Raw genomic sequence first — 12,728 nt, forward strand, 5'->3', positions numbered from 1 at the left:
GATGCTTTTCGGTGCTGCTGCCTCTGGAATCTGCCCCAGATGCTCTGCAGTATTTCTCGTTACTATAGTGGCCACAGGAGCCTGGCCTCTGCAGTGCTTGAAGTTTTTGTTGACCTGGAGGGGTGAGGTGAAGTTCAGTCCATTCTCCTTGCTGCAGCAGAGTGGACTTTCTGAAACACGCATTGGATCGAGTCATTTCTTTGCTGGAAACACTTCAATTGGTCCTCCTTGTCTTTGGATTTAGTCCCAAGGCTGTGCATGTAACTCCCTCTCCAGCCATACCTCTCTGCACTCCCCTAATGCATTTCTTATAATTCAACCACAAGAATTTTTTTTTCCATTGCCTCAAATGAGCCATGCTGTCTCTTCAACTCAAGCCTATGCTTTCTGCCTGAAATACTCCGCACTCCACCCTTTTTCTACACACCCCCTCACACACTTCTCCCTTCTTTCACAACCTGGCACGCTCCTCCCAGGACTTCTCTTAAAAGTTTCATTCTCTAGTTCCTCTTTATTCTCCCTACTCTGTACTCCCAAGGCAATAGATATCTATGAAAGCACCTATCTTCTGTGTCATCATTGTTTGTTTGGTTATAAATCTGCTATTTGTAAGTCCTGCAGGCAGAAGCCATGGCTGTTTTGTTCACCATTATAATCCCATTGTGTATAGTTGGAGCCTGGCACATTGTGTTTGTGGGCATGTGTGTGTGTGTACATATATATATTTTAGATAAACGAATGAGTGAATTACAGCATTAAATTTTCCAGTTGTTCCCAGCCCAACCTCATCTCCAAATTCACAGCTCTTCTTACCTTTCTAAGTTACTTTAGTATTTTTCTTCAGCGTGTACCAAGTTTGTACTAAATCTGTAAAACTAGACTAATTATATATGAAGACTATAGTTGACAATCAATGTAAAGCACTATCATCTTATCTGGAACCTAGAAATAACTCAGTACATATGCTTTTACTGCTGAGGTTAGTAGTGATGTTGGGGAATAAAGAGAAAACCCGCTCTTTCTCCCCTAGTTTCCTGTCGGTGGCAGTATTTAAAAGAGGAGGCCTGCAGGAGCTCTACCACAGAGGGCTGACTGGGCTGGTGTCTTTAGGGAAAACTCAGGTTTCTGTCAAAGAAGGAAGTTGTACACCTTAATGTAGAGTTGCCCTTGAGGCGTAGTTGAAGGATTAGTGGGCAAAGGCAGGGTGAATCTGGGCGTGGTACAAATGAGGTGGAGTTCAGTGACACAGGAAGGGGACTGGGATGAGGGGTTTGTGTGTGGACTGGTGGTGTAGACAAGGGTGACGGACACTTTGGGTAGAAACAGAATAGAGATACTGTTGCTATGAGAAGGGTGAGTTGAAAGATAATTATTATTTTGGGATTAGGATAACTTAAATGAGAGAACCTTAAGCAGATAAACATTCATTTAATGAATATTTAAGCTTGGGATTGTGTTGCATGCTGGGGATTCAGTGCTGAGGTAAATAGCTACCCCCCATTTCTTCATGGCACTGACAGTCTAGTGAGAAACACAGGCATAGACAATATAATTCTCCGTAAAATTTTGAACTGTACAAAATGCCTTGCAGGAAACATAGAATGTATCCGGAGAGCATATTAACAGGCAGAACTAATTGTGTTTAGTGACAGGCAAGTAAGGTCTCTTTGAGAAGGTAACATTTTCAATATAGACAATGAGTAGGAGTTGGGGAGAGTGAGGATAAGGCTATCCGAGGCACAAGGAATAACATATGCTAGCCACTGAGAAGGGAAAGAATGTGATCATTTTGAGAAATGAAAAAAAGCCCAGGGTGGCTGGAGCTAGTGGTATTTCATGGTTAGAGCCTAAAGAGATAGGCAGAAAACACTGGTAGGTGTTAGAATTTTATCCTAAATGCAAAATAATTCATCAAAGGATTTGAACAAGTGAGTGGCACAGTCCACTTTACATGTTAAGATCATCCTGGCAGCTCTTTAGAAAATACATTGGTCATGATGCAGGGAAACCAGGCCTTTGAGAAGTCCTGAAAAAGATGATGGTGTCTAGAATTAGTGGAGGAATTTCTTGCATTTATTCTGTATGAATATCCTTTCTACAACTACATTGTCCCCTTAGCCACATCTATACTCCCAGACCATCCTCTAAGTAGGCAGGCCCTATAGACAGCAGTGTTTATACAGAATGTTTCACCCAAGTTTATTCCCAGCAGGTGATGGGACACTCAAGCTTGTTCTTTGTTCTTCAGCACCAACTTCAGCAGCGTGATAGAAAGTCTCCTGTGTATGGAGCTGAGGTTTTGTAGGATAGAAGTCCCAAGAATGATCTGCTCTGACACAGAAAGAGATGAATCTCCAGAACTCAGGGGCTTGGGTGACTGCTGGTTGGAAAGGTATATAGGAGACGGAGCTCTCTTGACTCAGCCATAGAGGAGAAGGTAGCAGGGTCAGGGCAAGGGCCATCCAAGCTCATTTTTTATTTGTTCTCTTGTGGAGATTGTTGTTGCAATGAGAGTTGACCCTTAAGTGGACCAGTAATGTGATCAAACTTTTTCCCACAGACTTCACAGTTGAGAGATGACTGGAAAGGGTGAGAGTCGAGGCTCAGCACCTTACTTTTTTCAATTCCTTTCTCTTCTTTTCTTTCTTTCTCTTGTTGTCCCCCTCTATTTTTTACCCATCACTTGTAGCTCCAAATCAAATTAGTGGTTTGTGGGTGGGGCCCTTGCCTTGAGAGAGCCATAATGAGCTGTTTGTGTCCCCGCGTGTTACAGCTCATAAATGCTGACTGTTTCGTGGTCCTTGGCTCACTTGGCTGGAGTGTGGTGCTAATGAGGCCCAGGCCATGATTTCTATTTCAGCACAGACCTCTTAGGTTCACCCTGTTATATTTACTGCCACAGGCTGTGCCCATAATTTTTTTTTATTTATTTTTATTTTATTTATTTATTTTTTTTTTGAGATGGAGTCTCGCTCTGTCACCAGGCTGGAGTGCAGTGGCACGATCTCAGATCACTGCAACTTCCGCGTCCCGGGTTCAAGCGATTCTCCTGCCTCAGCCTCCCAAGTAGCTGGGACTACAGGCATGCACCATCATGCCCAGCTAATTTTTGTATTTTTAGGAAAGACGGGGTTTCACCATGTTGGCCAGGATGGTCTCAGTCTCTTGACCTCGTGATCCAACTGCCTCAGCCTCCCAAAGTGCTGGAATTACAGGCGTGACCCACCGCGCCTGGCCAACTATGCCCGTAATCTTACTTGTTCAGCCTGAAGCCAGAGGATGGAGCAACAAGAAAAGATCAGCATGGAGGTGACCCTACTGCAAAACCAAAATAGGATACTTCCTTTGCTAATGGTGGGTTGGTAATGCCATGTCATCTTCACTTGTAGCACTCTGAGTTTCTTCCTCTTTCCCTACATCCCTCAACAGTCAGCTCAGATTGGCCTTCTTTATTTTGAAAACTAACTTGATCTGCAGCCATCTCACACCCCAAAGTCTTTATCAGCACTGAACTATTTTCACTTCTAATTCTTTTGCCAACTAACTATGCAAAGTTGGGCAAGTTGCTACACCTCTCAGGTCCTAGTGTCCTGATCTGGAAAATGAGCATGTTAGATTAGATGCTGTCCAAGGTCAGTTCCACCACTGACACCAAGTGTCTAGTACAGTGGCTGGCATAGATATCAAGTTGAATGGCAGACACAGTCCCTGCCCTCCTGGAGCTTATAGCGAAATGGGGAAGAGACTGTAAAGAGTAAATAAACATAAAATCACAGCTCGTGATACATTCCAGGGTGGATTGAATGGAATGATGCAATGGTGGAGAATCATGAGGAGATGTGCATTTGGAGATCTACTCTATTGATAAGACAGGTACCTCGCCATGTGAATAAGCAGGGAAAAAATGTTTCAGGTGGACAGAGCAGCTTATGCAGCAGCACTGAGGCAGGAGAGAACTTAATGTTTGAGGAATCAACAAAAGTTATTGTGGTTAGCATAAACTGTACAAAACAGAGGTGTAGATTTGAGTATATTTACGAGGCAAAAGTGATCAACCAGAAAATTGTCAGTAGTTAACAGGTGGCACTCAGTGTTTAAGGTATCAGCCAAGGATATGCTAGTTTGACATTTCATTTCAGATTATTCCAGAGTCATTGTGGCATTAGAGGGAGTAGTTTTTAAAAACAAGTTATTTTCTTTCTCTTTTGCTCATAGGAAATAAGAGCCTAACTAGTCCACTGCCTCAGTCCTAATGTTAAAAAAATGACAGTAGCCTGCAATATCTGGCAGGTGGAAATTACTGAGAGGGATAATTATTGCTCTTGAAAACTTGTCTAACTGAGCTTTGTGCAACATTTTGGGAGTTCACCAGCAAAGTTTGTGTGTTGACACAGGTGATGATACATGCTGACACTTGTTTGTATTGAAGATTTAGTAGCTTGGTAGGACATGGAAACAATACTGCTCTCTTGTTTCACCAAAGGCTTTTATTTGCTAGGTAGCCTATAACTTAGTGCTCTCTCCTGCTTTCCCTACTAACATAAAGTCATTTGCTTTTAATCCCTTCTATGTTCTATTGGCCAACTTACCTTCAAACACAGTATTGATCATGTCTTTCCTCATCTTCCTTTACTTGTTTTATCAAGTTCCGAATTCATACTCGAAATCAAAGCCTCAATGACCTCCCACTTTTTCTTCTTTTAAAACCCCAGCCAAAGAATACACTCCAGTTATTTTAATATGTTTAAGACTTAATCCTGTATTCCTCTGTAAATCTTCAACCACCAGCCCAGGCTGGTGCTTTCTCGCACTGGTGGGATAAGCTCAATGACCGTAGAGCATACACATAAGACCTCTAGGTGATCACCAAGAACTTTTCCCACTCAAATATCTAGTGACCTTCTGCCTTTATTCCTCTCTAATACAAGTGTTCCTTAACTGTCTTATGCACCTATGCCTTCTCAGGGTGCTGTAAGACCCTGGGATCAGGGACCTCATCTGTAGATTGTGTTGATCACATCCAGGGCTCAATACTCAACTCTGCTGCAGTCAAAGAGCATCAGATTTGCAGTCAGACCAATCCGGGTTTCAAGGCAGCACTCTCACTCACCAACCATGTGAACTTTGGAAGATTTTATTTCCTTTTTTTTTTTACCTTCCTGAACCTGAAGTTTTTTATTTTTAGTCTTCTGCATTGGTTTTCTCCTGTGCCAGGAGGGTGGTGATGTGAAGGAAGTTGTTATATCGTAGCAGATGTTCCACTGGGAATTTTAGAATAAGTAAGTTTTATGGCCACCCTGGTTACTGTTTTTCCTATTCTGAATTTTAGAACCGGTTCATAGAATTTTAATAGGGAGAAAATAATCTGGCAGAAATGGGACTAGGAGGAAATGTGAATTTGTAGAAATGTGCCTGAACCTTAGAGAAGTGTGATCCATCCAGTAGCTAATTACTTATAAGCCACTATCTTCTTGGATCTCTAAATTTCCTGTCCCTAACAAGCATTATCGAACAGATGCATGGTCCAAAGGTGTTCAGTGAAGGCAGCTAATCTTCAAAATTCAGTCTCATTCAAAAACCAGTGGACTGTACCTAAAAATACATTTCCCTTTTAGACAGGAGTTTGCAGTCACAAGTGTTTCCAGTAACCAATTGTTTGAGTCATGATTTGAGTCCTCACCTCCTCCATCCCATCCACTTCTCCATGCCTGTGTGCCCTTGGGAAGCCTGAGACATGCAGAGATGGCTTGATATGGTCAGGTTCTCACCTTAGGTCTTTGTTAAGAATTTTAGAGTGAGGCAGCTCCAGTTCAAATCTCAACTGTCCTTCACTCACTGTCTTACAAAGGCAAATTATTTTACCTCTTTGAGACTGTTTGCTCAGATATAAATGAGACAATTTTTATGAGAGCCCAAGCACAGTGCTTGCTTCTCAGTAGGCAGTCAATGGCTACTGGTTTCCTCTCCCGAGAGTGCTGCATTTCCTTTCCTTTATTTACCTAGTTTGTCTTGCTACATTATTTCAGTGTCTCTTTATTATAGTGCATAAGAAATGTATACAAAATAGCTTTAAACACATTGTGTCTTATAGTACCCCAAATTATAACAAAGCTTCAGTAAAGAAAAATGACGTCTAAATTGTTCATATTCAGCAAGTCAGTTTGGTTGGCGGGCAGTGTGGATATTTGAGTTAGCGTAAGTATAATAGATGAGACTCAGCAATTTTCATGTTGCAGTAGCTCTTCACCTACTTCTTGGTCATGTTTTCATTTCTCAGTCCCACCTGCATCCTAATAACACAGCTGTCATTACTTTGAGGTACCATTTCTGCTAGCACTATAAGACAGCAAAGTTTCTGTAATAAATGACATCATCTGCCCTGAGGGAGATTGTTGCCAGTGAGCTCACTCCCTCCCTCCTTCACTCTCTGATTCTTTCACTCACTCGCTGACTCCCTCCCTCCCTCCCTTTCTTACTTCCCTCCCTCCCTTTCTCACCTCCCTCTATCTTTTACTCTCTCACGTACTCCCTCCCTCGCTCACTCACTCCTTCCAGTCACTCCCTCACTCACTACCTCAGTGTTCTCACTTTCTTATTTATCTTCTCCCTTCCTTCCTCCCTCACTTCCCTCATTACCCTCATTACCTCCCCCATTCACTCCCTCATCCCTCACTCACTCTTTCTGTATTAATACTTTGGGATGCAGTTGACACAGCCTCGTTTCAAATTAGAAAGACCTGTTGCAAGAGGCATCTCTCAGAATGGCTATGCCACTGAGTAGGCTTACTAGTAGTTTGGCTTCAGTAACAATTGGAACCAACAACTTGAATGCCACCATGTTTTTTTCTTTGTGCACATCTTTTCTATTTTTCTTTTTTTGAGACAGGGTCTTGCCCTATTGTCCAGACTGGGGTGCAGTGGTGTGATTGTGGCTCAAGTGATTCTCCTACTTCAGCCTCCCAAGTAGAGCCTGCAGGCTGGTCTCTAACTTGTGGGCTCGAGTGATCTTCCTGTTTGGCCTCCCAAAATGTTGTGTTTACAGGTGTGAGCCACTGTGCCTGGCTCTCTGTGCACTTCTGATTCACCCATATCACTTTCTCTGCAGACCAGCCTCCTCATCTTTTTGGTCTATGTGGCAAAGTGGTCCTATTCCAATAATTTGGGAGAGATACAGTGATATAGCTTGGATCAGATGCCCATCTTGGGTCAGTCAGCTATGGCCAGGAGGGTTTGATCATGTAAAGACATGGTTGCTCCTTCAAGAATTATATGGCTGGAGTTAGGAGAAGAGCATGGAAGGGTTATGCTGAGCACAGAGTTCCGGAGACATCCACATACCCATCCTGCCATCCTAGGCAGTTGGCTCTTGCTGGGAATACAAAAAACCCCTCTAAACTGCAGCCAAGTAGTGGGAGACATATGTGCAACCAAATAAGTGTGACAGAGTGATATTGGTTCTATAGTAATGGAGGTACATGTTAGATAGGAATAAAGAACAGGCAGTCACTTAGGTTAAGTCAGACACAACTAGCATCTGTGAGTAATGATGGCTAACAGGCCTTCTACGGATACATGAGCCAGTCAAATTGCTAGGTGTTCTGGGTCTAGAGATAGCCTTGACATTTTCTAAGCACAAATACTGTGTTCTCTTTTTATTAGGAGGCCTCTTTATCAGCCTGCCTTTTAAAATTATTTGTTGAGTTTTATTTACAAAGGAAGAATGAAGGACACCTTGACTTTTTTTTATTTTCAACAACTTGTCATGTTTTAGAGAATTCGGATGATCTAAATTTTAGTTCCTTTGATAGCTCTCTAAACTGTTTTTAAAAGACCTCAAAGAAAACCAATCACCAATTTATTTTGTAGCTCATATGATCTGGCCCTATACTGCTTTTGTTAATCACAGATTCCTGGGTTGTAAGTTGAAGACATTATCTTGTTCTTTGTTAAGGGACGTAGGAGCCTTTGCCTTAGTCTCCGTTGTTGCTATAGTGGTGACCTGCAACCTAGTCAGATGTGGGCTCATGTTTAGCTTCCTTTAGTGCGGTCTTTTTCAGGCAGTGCATACCAGTCCTTTTTCCATCTCGTAGTACATTTGGTGGACTTTCCTTGTCTTCTTCCACAAATCCCCATCCTTTAAGTATGGGTGCCTCAGGCTGAGCACAGCTTGCTCCAATCTCATTATTCTTGGCCTTGCCCTTCATATCCATACTTCACCAGAGATTTTCAACATCTTTCATATCTTCTCTCTACCCTATGTTGCTTGCCCTAACATTTTCAAAAATTAGACTTTTTATTTTCAGATACTTGTAGTTTTGCACAGTTATAAGAATTAATATAGAAAGATTTCCTGTACCCTTTATCAAGGGTCTCCCAGTGGTAACATCATCTTATGGAACTGTTGCATAATAGTACAACCAGGGTATTGACATTGATACAGTCAAGATATAGAACAGTTACCCTAATGTTTGGCATATAGGTTCCTTCTCATTATTTTTTCTTACCCATTTTTATACTCTTCTCTCCTTGCTCTTCTTACTTATATGTTCATTGACCCAGGGATTAGTTAACTCAAGGGTCCTACAGGTTTTACCTTCTGTTTGATAGGTTGGCTAAACCCTCATGTTGTTAGAGTTTCTAGTGGTAGTGACTATTCTATTCATCTTGAAATGATTTGCCTGGAATAAATATCATTTAGATGGCTCAAATTGGCCTTAAAATTTGTGTGAAGACCTGGCCTTCTGTGAGCTCTGCTTGCCTTAATTTCAGACAGGTCACATGAAGATGAAGACTGTGGGGGGCTGGTATGGTACTAATCTTTTGAGACTCAAGAGCCCTAATCAAAAGTAATTTTCCCCTAAAAGGACAGTTCTGCACAGAGGATGTGGATGAATGCCTGTTGCAGCCCAATGCCTGTCAGAATGGGGGCACCTGTGCCAACCGCAATGGAGGCTATGGCTGTGTGTGTGTCAACGGCTGGAGTGGAGATGACTGCAGTGAGAACATTGATGATTGTGCCTTCGCCTCCTGTACTCCAGGCTCCACCTGCATCGACCGTGTGGCCTCCTTCTCTTGCATGTGCCCAGAGGGGAAGGCAGGTAGGTTAGCAGAAGGACGGATCTAGAAATGGGGAAAGGGCAGGGGGCATTCAGGACTCTGCCTTCTCTTTCATCCCAAACAGCGTAGTCTTTGAGTTACCATCTGTGGGAACATATCACTCAGGACTGTTCCAGAAATGTAACCTGCTAGCCAAAGTGCTATGAAGATAGTCTTCCTCCTTAGGACTTTAGGCTCTCTTCTCAACTCTACATACTTTAGTTTTTCATTCCAAAAAAGGAAAGTTAGTAACTATTGTCTTTGGAGCATCTGCTGAAGTCCTTAAGATCTTAGACTGAAAAGCACCTCAGCTATTAAGATAAAATGGCTAATAAATGGATCCACAGGCTTCATTTTAAGAAGAAACCATCTATTTACTCAGAAGAAGCTGGCAGGAGAGAAACATTTAAGTGCCTTCTAACCCTCAATGTCTATGAAAATATTCCCCTCAGGGAAGATTTTTACATGCTACAAAGTTAACATTGCTCTAGCCTGTCAATTTAACAACTAGTAGTTCTAGGAGAAGGAGAGCAGTGTAAGGAGGAAGGTGATGGGAGAAGATAATTTAGCTGGGACAACTTTCTGCCCAGCAGTTTTGAAATGTTCTTTCATAGATGCCTATCCAAAAGCCCTAGCTTCAGCTTTGTGGAAGAAGCCTTAGTTACCTCTTCTTAAGTTAATTGCAGACTGGAAAATCCAGTTCCCGTGTGAACTATATAAAACAGGAAGCCTAGTAATATCTTTAGAAACCTGGAGCCACCTGAATCAGGAATGTTGATGCTATTAAAAGGCTACTCTAATAGAGGCTGATGGTGTTCAGGTGGCCCCATGATCATCGGGTAGCATAATATTGGGGACGTAGGATTCCAGATAAAATATAGGATGTATGGAATATTTAAGACATACTAAAAATTACTTCTTGTTTATCTAAAATTCAACTGGACATCCTCTATTTTATTTGCTAAATCTGGCACACTATCTGGAAGACAGCTCCACTTTCCTGTCTCTGTCTTCTTATTTTCTGGCCTGTAGATGTCTCTGCCCTGGAGGAGAAGTCTAGCTGAGAGCTCAGGGTCAGAGTCTAGGGTTGCAGCTAGGTGCTTTGCTGGTAGCCAAGCATGTCCCCAAGGTAGGGTCAGGCAAAGCAGAAGTTGCTTATAAATCCCTATGTTGGATTCTGAGGAACTGATCATGAGGTTTTCCCTCCTGGGTGAAAGAGAAAGCTCTTCCCCAAGTGAGAGACATTTTCTCTTAGTTCTCCTTTGCTCCACCCTGTGACAGGTCTCCTGTGTCATCTGGATGATGCATGCATCAGCAATCCTTGCCACAAGGGGGCACTGTGTGACACCAACCCCCTAAATGGGCAATATATTTGCACCTGCCCACAAGGCTACAAAGGGGCTGACTGCACAGAAGATGTGGATGAGTGTGCCATGGGTGAGTACCCAGAACTTTTTCTATTCTGTGAAGTGTCTGTTGAGCTCAGCAAATGTTTAAACTGAAGCACATTTTACTGTAGGAGCAAGTTACATACACCCAAACCTCAGATTCCTCTTGCTACATGGCCAGTGTTTACAAGTGACCTTTCAGCATAACCATAACCATATATTCCATTCTGGGGATTAACTGTATGAAAGGTATGTACTTGATTCTTAATATAAAGCCCTACCTCACTGACAGTTTGGGCAGAAACTGCAATAGCAGAAGTGCATAACAGTTGAGGATACTCTGCTTTTATTTCTTTTTGAATTAAGGAAAAAAAATAGAAAATTGGGAATGATATTATTAAAGGCCTGGCCCTGATGCTATAACCATCAGATGCTCTTCTGTTGTTCACATTTGTGGAAACTCAACTGCTTTGATCCCAGTAATTGGTACTTGTGTCTTTCAGCCAATAGCAATCCTTGTGAGCATGCAGGAAAATGTGTGAACACGGATGGCGCCTTCCACTGTGAGTGTCTGAAGGGTTATGCAGGACCTCGTTGTGAGATGGACATCAATGAGTGCCATTCAGATCCCTGCCAGAATGATGCTACCTGTCTGGATAAGATTGGAGGCTTCACATGTCTGTGCATGCCAGGTAAATGGGCCCATCAGCATGTGGGGTCTAGAGAGGAGGGACTGTTCTGAACTTCTCTTGGTAGAGCATTCAGTATACTATTGCAGTCTGATGAGCTCTGTCAGCATTTGATTTCCTTTGCTGACTGGGGACTAGAGGAAGTCAGGGTTCACAAGCAAACCTTCCTTACTCAAAGAGTAAGGCAGTGCTAGAATTCATCAAGCTATGTAGACCAAATTAAACAAGCCTGTTATATCAAAATCCACATGTAATAGAAAATTTCAAAAACGATTTACTATAAGAATCCTTTAAATAGCAAGTTTTGCTGATACCTTCATGTAATTACAAGTACAATACCATTCCATTTATAGAAATAAATTTTATCCATAATTATATAGGAAGTTTCCATTTATCTAAAGTGCAGTACATGTTTAGTTGTATTCTGGAGCTCTTCTGCAGAGACCATGTCTTTAATTTTGAGAGGATACAGCCAAATCCAGCTTGAAATGATGGCTAACACTGGCTGCTCTGCCTGATTAAGGCTGCCAGCCACTCCAGCCTTGAAAGGCACTCCTGACCTTGAACTGCACCCTGAAGGCAACGACAGCTCCAGCTCGGCTTGTCTTTAGGAACATAGAGTGGGGACATTTTGGGCCTTCCACAGTCCAGAAAGTATGGATTTATCACAGAAAATGTGGAGCAGTCCTTGTTTATATGCTAGGTCTTGCCAATGTCTTTTAATGTAATCCCTTCCCGCTTTTCACAGTGACATGGGTATTTCACAGTATGCCCTGTCCTGCTTGACGCTTGGAGTGACTATTTCTCATCATGGCAGAGTTCCTTTTCTGTCTGCAGAAATGTGTGTACTCGCAAAGGATGTAGTTATCATTGCAAATTTGTGCTTCCTTGTCTGGAATACACCTTTCTCTCTCTTTAAGCCACTTGGGTGGTCTGTTTTGTTTAGGTTTCAAAGGTGTGCATTGTGAATTAGAAATAAATGAATGTCAGAGCAACCCTTGTGTGAACAATGGGCAGTGTGTGGATAAAGTCAATCGTTTCCAGTGCCTGTGTCCTCCTGGTAAGTGCCCACCACCTGGCCCTGTTTTCTCTTAAAGCACAAAGCCAACTGACCACAGGGAAGAGAGCAGGGAGAGAACGTGTGTGGGCTGTGCATGAGGAAATCATTAGAGTAAGTGCTTGGTGATAGGAGTGTGTGTGTACAGAAATAGAGAATTTGTTTTAGCTACTATATCTTACAAATCCTTTGTGGCCAGAAGTCCAAGTCTGTTCTTGAATGGCCCATGACCTCTTCGTCTGTGTATATATTTCAGAATGCTCGTACCTCACAGAAGCCTTAGTTGTAGGCTATTCGGGATTTTATTTTTTTCCCATGGGTCATATTCTTGAAGGCCCTCTGTGAGAGTGTTATTTTTAGACATTTCACCCATGAGTTCAGAAACAGATAACACATGCCAATTTTTCCAAGATTCTCTGTCTCTCCTTTTTTTTCCTCAAGCTATTTTTGAAGATATGCCAAATTGTCCTCCATAGACTGCATCTTACCCCATTGTAT

The 12,728-nt window shown here is 42.3% G+C and overlaps 2 protein-coding genes across 2 annotated transcripts in view; both read left to right on the forward strand.

Moving 5' to 3' along the window:
* Window positions 1–12,728, forward strand: part of LOC115837636 (putative neuroblastoma breakpoint family member 7) — a 655,832-nt gene that overhangs the window by 491,005 nt on the left and 152,099 nt on the right.
* NOTCH2 (notch receptor 2) overlaps window positions 1–12,728 on the forward strand; it is a 164,005-nt gene that overhangs the window by 92,807 nt on the left and 58,470 nt on the right. The window contains exons 6-9 of the mRNA XM_030824712.1: window positions 8,865–9,098; window positions 10,378–10,533; window positions 10,988–11,176; window positions 12,120–12,233. Coding sequence (XP_030680572.1) covers window positions 8,865–9,098; window positions 10,378–10,533; window positions 10,988–11,176; window positions 12,120–12,233 — 693 coding nt within the window. The remainder of the gene's footprint in view (window positions 1–8,864; window positions 9,099–10,377; window positions 10,534–10,987; window positions 11,177–12,119; window positions 12,234–12,728) is intronic.

Source organism: Nomascus leucogenys, chromosome 12 (assembly GCF_006542625.1).
Source record: "Nomascus leucogenys isolate Asia chromosome 12, Asia_NLE_v1, whole genome shotgun sequence".
NCBI classification, from domain to species: Eukaryota; Metazoa; Chordata; class Mammalia; order Primates; family Hylobatidae; genus Nomascus; species Nomascus leucogenys.